Raw genomic sequence first — 9,469 nt, forward strand, 5'->3', positions numbered from 1 at the left:
CTGGATCCAGCAGAAAATATATCTCTTTGGTGCTTGCAGTTCCTGCCCCAATCCTACCCAAAACATAGCTCAATAAGCCTCAAATCTGAAAATATGAAGGAGGAGAAGCAGCAGTAATCACTCTAAGAACTGGGCCGGTTCAAACCCCTGATTAGCAGTGAGTACAGAAGCAGAATAACAGTTGCTGACTGTATTCCATACTCAAATTCTCGTTCCACCCTTAAAGCTGACTTTGACTGTAATGCCGTAACTTCTGTCCACCTCAGAATGAACCATAAGACATTTGTTGCTCTTACTCTATCCTTCACCTGTCCTGCAAGGATCCAATGTTATCTTTTAGTTTCCAGATCTAGCTCTATCAGTTGGTGAGCACAGCAAATCCAGAAATATCTGTAAGATATTTACCCTTGCCATTTAATGCCTTATCTCGTTCCTAATATTGTTTGTCCACCAATGAATCTTTCTCTTCAGCCCCTTACTTTATTAAACTCTGATCCTAGTCTTAACCCTAATATTAGTCTAGTTGCTCAATGTCAGTCCGAGGCTAAACTGATTTGTTTTTGCAGAAAAGAATAGTCATTCTAGCTTCTCGTGGGACTGCTAGTGAGCTTAGCTTTTTATTACATATTTGAATTCCTGCTCTCAGCCTAGCTTTATCATCACAACACATGCTTGCCCTCCTTACTTAGACCAGCAGCTAAATAGATTGTTTTGTTATAATTATTAGTTAAAGCTCAGCAATGGCCATGAGCCATTCAGCGTGAACCCTGATCATTGCTGTGGGAGAAGACACTTTTGCAGGAACTCTCACAGGGAAAGACTGGTCATTTCATGTAACTGAAACCAAAATCGGGATCAAAGTGCTTTATTAATTCAGTTAGGACAGATAATTAGCTAGTAATCTGTGAAGTATACATTCAGGATCATATCAGCATTACAGCAAATAAATCACAATGTTAGACAACTACAAAAAGTTAATGAACACCTGAGGTTTCTAAATGCAACCTCCAAAGTTTCAATTGCACTTCCAGGCATGCATACATATCAAGTGTTGTGTGTACAAAGCTTTACATTCATGCATGTCCCCTCTCACACGTAGTATGGGTTATGAGCACACACAATCTGTTCTGGCTATGCAGGTTCTCCTGCCTGCACAAAGCTGTTGTGGAGACGTGGGTACTGCAGCTCCATGTGTGTGTTTGTGCAGCTCCCTACAACCCACTGACCCATATGTTGACAGGAAAGCCCCACCACGAGGTCACATACGCACAAAGCGATGCGAGTCCCAACTTGGAGAACCCCATGCTGGCTGTGTCTGACAGGGAGGCTGCTCTGTCTGGCCTAGACAGAGGTGATGCTGGCAAGGTGACTTCCATTTGTATCAAATTCAGGCTTGATTACTGCTGTTCTGGTCCAAACTCTCTCCCCTCCAGTTACAAATTTTCATGCTGCTTTTATACTTCAAGGTAACTTTGTTTCAAAAATCTCTTTGAAGTTTTTCACCAATTCACAGAATGGTTCAAGTTGGAAAGGGCCTCTAGAGATCATCTGGTCCAACCCTCCTGCTTGAGCAGGGCCACCGAGAGTCAGTCACCCAGGACCATGTCCAGACAGCTTTTGAGTTATCTCCAAGGATGGAGACCACCACCTCTCTGGGTAACCTGTGCCAGTGCTGGGTCACCCTCACAGTAAGAAAGTGTTTCCTGGTGTTCAGAGGGAACCTCCTGGGTTTCAGTCTGTGCCCATTGCCTCTGGTCCTGTCACTGAGCGCCACTGACAAGAGCCTGGCTCCATCTTCTTTGCACCCTCCCTTCAGGTGTTTATAGACATTGATCAACCTTTTTCTTCCCTAGGCTGAGCAGTCCCAGCTCTCTCAACCTTTCACAATAGGAGAGATGCTCCATTGCCTTCATCGTCCTTGTGACCCTTTGCTGGACTCTCTCCAGCATGACCATGTCTCTCTTGTACTGAGGAGCCCAGGACTGGACCCAGTACCCCAGCTGTGGCCTCACCAGTGCCAAGTAAAGGGGAAGGATCACCTCCCTTGACCTGCTGGCAATGCTTTGCCTAATGCAGCCCAGGATACTGTTTGCTGCCTTTGCTGCAACAGCATGTTGCTGGCTCCTGTAAAGCTGTTAAATCAAGCTAATGGTTGTCTTCCTGTTTAACATGTCCAGTTGGGGGCCTGATAATAGTCTTCCTTTTTAATATGATAATTTGGGGCAAACATCCTTCAGGCAGTTTAGTATAATCAATCTATGCATACACACACAGTATTTACACTCACAATTGTATCTTAGCAGGTGCTGTTTTCCAGACCATTTGCTAAGGGTGGCCTTTAAAATCTCCTACGAACTCTTCATTGTTGCTAGGACCAACTATAATGTTTTACTCACAGATTTGCAGGACCCAGTAATTAACCTAGTTCTTCAGCCTACTTTAGATTCTTTCCGGAACTCTAGTTATAAACTCAATACTAGTTCTTTCTAAACAAAAGCCCAGTGTCCCATAACAGGTAAAGAAGTGAGATTTCTGTCTGTTCACTGTTATTAGTTACAGCTCTCATCCTAAACATATGAGCAATACCCGAGGCTTTCAATGCCTCTGAACACTGTACTAGTGATAGTAAACCTTTTTGATACTTGATATATTTGTTTTTCAAAGCATAGATGTTTGCATCTGCCTAGATCCACTAGTTGTTTTCCATCATTTGGTCTGTTTGTTGGTTTTCTCTTACTTCTGCTGCACAAACAGGATTCATGTGGTTGCTTACTTTTCTAGGTCTCTATTTAACCAATGAGAACTCTATTACAGCTCTTCTGTAAACTGACACTTTTTGGTGGAGCTTTTACGCCGGCACTATACAACTTCTGTCATCTCTGATGCTGGAGACTTATCTGACTTTTAACATTCTGTGTGGCAGTTCCAGTCATTTCTCTCTCCTTCTTTACAAAATGCAGAGAAAGTAGAAGTTAGTAGGTTGAATGTGTTGCCCATTTAGATTGATTTTTAAATAAGAAAACCTATAGCCATGCATTCTAAAGGTTGCACAAAAAAATTGAGTAAGATAGACTATTCAGTTTCAGGGAAAAATGTGTCTACCTAGACAATCACATTTTCATATGGTGTATTCCATCCCAACGGAAACAATGTTATAACCTTTCAACTTCAAAAGAAACCAGACCTACAGCCCATTTACCAAAGTAGAGATTTAGCAGACAGTGCATAATATATGGACAGTCAACAACAGGATTATCCTGTCAGTCATCAGTACCCTTGCTCAGATGGCTTGTTGGCAGTGATAATTAAGTCACAGGGCTCCTTTTTGCCAAGCTCTTTAATATGATTTAGATGAACCCAAAACAGGCAGTAATAGTTTGTGTTAGTTCACTTATAGTTTCTATCATATAGGTGCACATATGACCCACAAAATCATGCTAGCTCTTTAATTGCTGACAATTAGTGAATTTTGCAAAGTGGATATTGAGCAATCTCCCCACTAACCTCAAACACATTAAACTTATTTTAGTTTTATTGCTGTGTCAGTGGCCAAAAGCAGCACTTTAGAGTTTTTATATCCTTCTTCAGCATCAGATATTCAGTGGCTAGGGGATATATACATCTACGCTGGTAAAAGTAAATTTGGGACCCACAACTGGATTTTACTATTCTGTCTTCCAACTCAGATTTAGTTTTTAAAAACATAATAAGCTGAACCCAAAATGATGTAAAATGCCTGTTCTTCTCTAAAAACCAGTCTTAGCATCAGCCTATGGGTTTACTAATATTTTATAGGTTCACATTAGAATGTGAAACTAGTGGCTACATCTCCTAGTAAATTAAACAGTGTGAAGGCATGGGCCCACGAACTATAACTCAGTTACCTATGTGGTTGTGTTGTTAGAAAGTTCCTTGGTGTTATTCTCACCTAGCACTTTCCCAGATAATTCATAGATACGGTTTAGGAGTTACTCTGGTGTAGAAACCAGCAGGTAGTTTGGATGTGGCTCTCCTCTCTGGATGGTGAGTGTTTGCTAGTATGTCTGTGACCAGTCTATGCCAGTTGGCCTCAAAGTCAAAGAAATGCTCTGGCATTCCTCAACCGATTAATAGAAAAGTAGCCGATGTATCTGCTTCATTCACTCTGGGGCTGGTACTGCGGCATGCCCAAGAGGCTGTAAATTCACTCTAGTTTATAGCCCATCAGGTCTTTAATCCATAGCAGTAGTCCTTAGCAAAAAGTTCAAATCATTATGGTATGTAAAGATGAATAAAAATGAAAGGATATTGTGGTCAGAGCAGTTTGTTATCCAGCATACACCATACCCATGTACGTTAGAGCACTGAATATGTATGCTGACTGCTGCACTAATTGATCTTCAGCCCAAATGTCTATATTTCTGTTTTGACCACTGTGTTTGTAGAAGTGTGCTGTGTGTATTCAGATACCATTAATTAAGGATTTTCCACAATGTAATTTGTTTTTATTCCAGTGTGCATACTCATAAATCTCAATGATTTCAGTATCATGTGCTGTATGTAGCACTGTAGCACCATCTTGTGTGAGCTGCAAATGTGGTTTCAATACAAGCATTCAGCAATCTTCATGTTGACTATAACAATTTTATTTAAAACGCCTGAAATCGAGAAACAAGAACATGAAATAGCTCCCCCTTATAATATATGTGGTAGGTTTATTAGCAGTGTATTCATTTAAGAAACCTATTTGTTAGGATGATCCATATAAATATGAGGCATGGGATGCAGCAATCTGGAGGCAATAAATATGCATTTTATCTGTTTTATGCTGCAAAAATACAGAATTAAAGCACAGAAATTAGAACCTTTGTGAGAAATAAAATGAAACTAAAGTATGGGAAAGAGCTGCTAGGGAGAATTAAGTAGGAATTGTTGTGAAATAGCTGACAGGAATAAAGCTGGAAAGTGCTTTTAAATCATAGCAGGTAGCAAATGGGGCAAGGACACAGAACTCAGTGTTCATAATCAGCTGTAGTGCTTTGAGGTTTCTGTATGTTTGGAAAGATACACATACAGGGGGCAAAAAGTGGGAAAGGAAATGCATAAAACAATTTTGTTCATCTGACAGAGCAAACAATAATCGGAGGCATGATTGTGGTGCATCGAATGCAATCCTTCACTTTAATATCTCACGCACACTTCTTTTGTTCCACCTTTTCATGCTTTAATTTGTGTCTAGTTTCCCTTCATTTTTCTTCCTACTTTTACTGAGCCAATTTCAGTATACTCAATAGTTTGTGTAACAGTAATTGTAGTCTTACTCTTAATGCAAGTTCAGCCATGGAGGAAGTAACTATTACTTGCTGCCATTGTTACGCATCTGGCGTATTAAAGTGGTGATGACAGTCCTTTTGTTGAATGTAATGAAAAGAAACTCTCATCGTCACTTTTAGCAATTTCAGTCTCATCTTTTGTGCTGTCAATTATCTAATTTTTCCAAGTGTACTAACTTGGGCAGTTATAAATATATAGTAACTCTAATTCTCTTTGAGTGATGATGCATTTGAACATTTAGGTGTGGTTAAGGACTTAAAGTGTAAGAATTTGTAGCCTTCATCGTAACTTATAAAATGCACTTTTACCCCTGCGTGCTGCCTGAATGTGGCACAGGGGTAAAACACACCCCTTCTTCATTTTTATATGCAACTGAGTCATAGCTGGTTTCATGCCTTAGCACCTAGAGAGGCCTGAGCCACAGTATTTTCTTACTGTTCTTCAATTAAAACTAGGAGTAAAAAGTCAAAGCATCTTTTGTGGGTTTTGCTATGATTTCCTCCATAAAAATATCTAGCTTCAAACCACACTTTGCATGGGAACACATCATGTCATCCTGGCTGCATCAAATGCTTGAATTCTTGGAGGAAGATCATGTAATTGCTGAATACTCAGTCTATCAGGGTTTCAAGTCTGAAAGTAAAAAAAATATTTAGAAAAGTTATATTGTTGCCTTTTTTTGGTAGGATTGGCTGATGGAGATAAAGACCTGATAAACATGGCTATTCTCATCTGGTTTTGTTTTCACATCAAAAGAAATAGTGGTGTGTGACTTTAGATCATGAATACGGATGTCAGGAGAGAGAGACTGTGTGATCAAGGAAGACAGCATTTGACTTCTCTGCAACCAACACTCTCCCAGCACATGGTCAAATAATTTTGTATTAAGCTTTGATGATTGCTACAAATGCAGATCATGAAGGGAAAGAACTGGCCTATGGAATGAACATATATATTGGCAGATGCTGGAAAAAAAATCTATGCTGTTTATGCATACAGTTGTAGTCCATTATTATTCTCTGTCCTGTTTTGGCTGCAGTTTGTATTTGGGAGGCTTGGGGTAAAAGGATTTTTCCTCTTTCTTTTGAAGTGATAAAAGCAAAGTTCTGTGGGTATCACTTGTTGATGACAGACTGCCAAAAAAAAAAAGTTGTATCAGTGCTTCTCTCACCATCCTTTCTAGCTGTGTACTTGCAATGTGTAGACTTAAGAAGAGCTTGGGTTTCCCCTTTTGCAACACAGTTTTGGCAGCAAGCAGGTGCAGCTAATGCTAAAAGCCTTTAACCTTGCATGCTTGAGCATTTGTGCAGCCATCATGTCCATATAAGCAACAGATCCTGAAATCTCTCCACCTGACCGTGTAAGCGTCTTCATTATTTCCTCTTAACTCATCTTCTATTGCACCTTCCGTTTTTCACTTTTTGATGCATTCATGTGAGAGATTTAACTGTTTTCTAAATCAACGTTAAACAAATGCAACTACCTGGTGTACTTCAGACAGTTAAAGGAATTGAGAGCAAACATAATTATTAGCAAATTGAAGATATTCACTTAGATTAGAAGTTAAATAGCAATAAACATTGAGATGTTGGCTAAAAAAGTGTCAACAGGAATGGAGGCTGGATAATGGTATCCAAGACTTAGATGATTTTAAAACTGGATCAGAAGACTCATGGCACGATTCCAACCCCAACTAAGGACTGAAAGAGTTCTGGTGGAAAGAGAATAAAAGCCATTTGGATATATGGTATAAAATACCACTCTGCAAGCCAAGTCACTTCCAGTACATCAAACGATAATCAGTTCTTTCCACAAGCACAGTTTGTGTGTTTTGTTTAACATGGGAGATACACCAGAATCCTAGACACTGTGGAAAGAGAAGGGAAGTGCTGTAGATATTCTGTATTTTACCATCCTATATCCTGAGTATTGATTAAAAAATCAGATCCTTGCCTTAAGTTTTGCAGTTTCTATGAAGAAACTGTCAGAGAGAACACATACCAAACTAAAACCCAAAAGTGGTTCTGGTTGGCAGTCTTTCAGGAAGCACTCACATTTTCTTCAACACACTGCTCTTGTTCCCACTGTCTCTGTTTGACCGTATGAGGCATATAGAAATAATTGCTGACCTTTATTTTGTATAGAGTACTACTTTATTAAATAGACTGTGCTGATAGGCTAGAATCCAAATCTCACTTACCTAAGAATGTAGTGGAAATGGAGGGTTTTGTTCATCAGTGGTTTATATGCTCAGATAAATTATTTTGGTGTCTTTGTCACTGTTTTCTACTGTCATTTAAGAATTTTGTATTTAAGGATTTACTGTATGTGCAGTTTAGTAATTTCTTTTTTATTCAATGTCTTTCTTTTCAGGTAACTCTTGGAGTAATCCAGTAGAAGTGACAGCACTTTATTCATTTGAAGGACAACAACCAGGTGATTTGACTTTCAAAGCTGGAGACAAAATTACAGTCACAACCAAAACAGATTCCCAGTTTGATTGGTGGGAAGGAAGAATAGGAGGACAAACTGGCATCTTTCCAGCCAATTATGTTGCCATAAGTAACAACTAAATTTGTATAGATGAAAATGTTGAAGCAGTAATATATTCACACTGAAAAATATATTTTAAGTTTTCAGATTTTATTATAATAAGGTTCTTGATCAAGACTATTCTAACACAAAATTGAAATGCGTTAAATGACCTTAGCTTTCCCCTAAGTTTATTTCTGAAATAAAGAGTAGGTGATAGTCAATTCATGATGAAGTTTTAATTTTGAGCAAGTTGCCATGTAAAAAAGTATTCCAATTTGTGTCTAGTTGCAATTCTGTCTTGCTATATGGATTTATTTTTTACATGAGGGAAAAATTACAAACAATTTAAAACTAGACATGCTGAAAAAATACTGATTTTATATTATAAAATACTGATTTAAATTATAATTTATGGTCTCTTTCTATAATAAATGCTTTCAAATTTGCTTCAAACCATCTCTGAGTTGGAGTTCTTTACTTTTACTAAACACAGATATTTTTTCACAGGTATGCCAGAAGAAATTATCTTTATACTTGGTTTGAAAAATCACTTTAGGCATTGCAGTTTTTCTTAATAACTAGTTTAAGTCTGGTCCCCAGTGTTTGTCCTTGTTAGGTACACAAAGACCGTTTTTTAAACAACTCTGTAACAGTTAAGCAGTTCAGCTTCTCTGATAGCTTGTCTTATATTGCCTTTATCTTTGAAGAATTTAAGCACTTCTGAAAGTTTGTTTAATAAAATGCATGAGTGGTCCCTCCCAGAAAATATATATGCTTATTATGTCTCTTGATTCCTGTAGGAACTTGTTCTAGAGATGAAAAGCAAGATAGAGAAATCTCTGCTTGGTTCACAAATGAGCTTGCACAACTCTTCCTGCTTCTTGCCATTTAAGATTTTTTTAATGTTTAATCTTTAAGGAAACAGCAACATAGAGTAAATTACAGAGTAAATAGAGTAAATATTAACAGTAAGATAGGGAAGATATCTCTGTAGGATAGATGTAGTAGTAATGTATAGTACTATCATTCTCAAATTTCAACTTAATTTTGAGTATTTTGTAAATCAACTTCATTTTACAGATGCAGATATTGACTTGAAAGTTGATGTGACAAATCAGAGCAGAGGTGAGAATGAGACTTGGAGTCTTTGAGAACCAGTTTAGTTTCCTTCTCGTTGCTGGATATGCTGAATTTGTCTCTTGTACAGAGTTAATGCCAAAATGATAATTATGCTGCTTCATTCTCAGCTTTTCCCCACTTGAAAATGTGTTTTGTTAAGTCCTTGTTTCTTTTAACAGTGCCATGTGTATCGGATGGAAAATTAGCATGTGTGATCTTTCCAGCGACCAAGTTTCAGTTGATCAGATGTTATGATCTACTGATCTGTCAGGTGCTGTTTAGCTTTAAGGTATCCCATCTGAATGGCAAGGTTAAGCCTAGTATAGAGGAAGACTTACCATCGTTAGAAAATCGTTCTGTTCCACTCATTGGCAAAAGTTTCTGGATTTCTTTCAGACTGGGCCACACATCTTCGATAAACAAACTCAAAATGAGACGGAAGAGACTGAAACCATAGTCAAATGTGTTTACTGCCTTTCAGTGAAAATCCTTCATGGTCTTT

The 9,469-nt window shown here is 38.3% G+C and overlaps 1 protein-coding gene across 1 annotated transcript in view; it reads left to right on the plus strand.

The window, feature by feature from the left end:
• The window catches only part of SH3YL1 (SH3 and SYLF domain containing 1), a gene marked incomplete at its 5' end in the record, with an annotated part of 38,883 nt that extends 30,997 nt beyond the window's left edge, over window positions 1–7,886 (plus strand). The window contains one exon of the mRNA XM_009698921.1: window positions 7,687–7,886. Coding sequence (XP_009697223.1) covers window positions 7,687–7,886 — 200 coding nt within the window. The remainder of the gene's footprint in view (window positions 1–7,686) is intronic.
• Window positions 7,887–9,469: the final 1,583 nt, after the last annotated feature.

This window comes from Cariama cristata, unplaced genomic scaffold, assembly GCF_000690535.1.
Source record: "Cariama cristata isolate BGI_N322 unplaced genomic scaffold, ASM69053v1 scaffold14, whole genome shotgun sequence".
Classification (NCBI taxonomy): domain Eukaryota; kingdom Metazoa; phylum Chordata; class Aves; order Cariamiformes; family Cariamidae; genus Cariama; species Cariama cristata.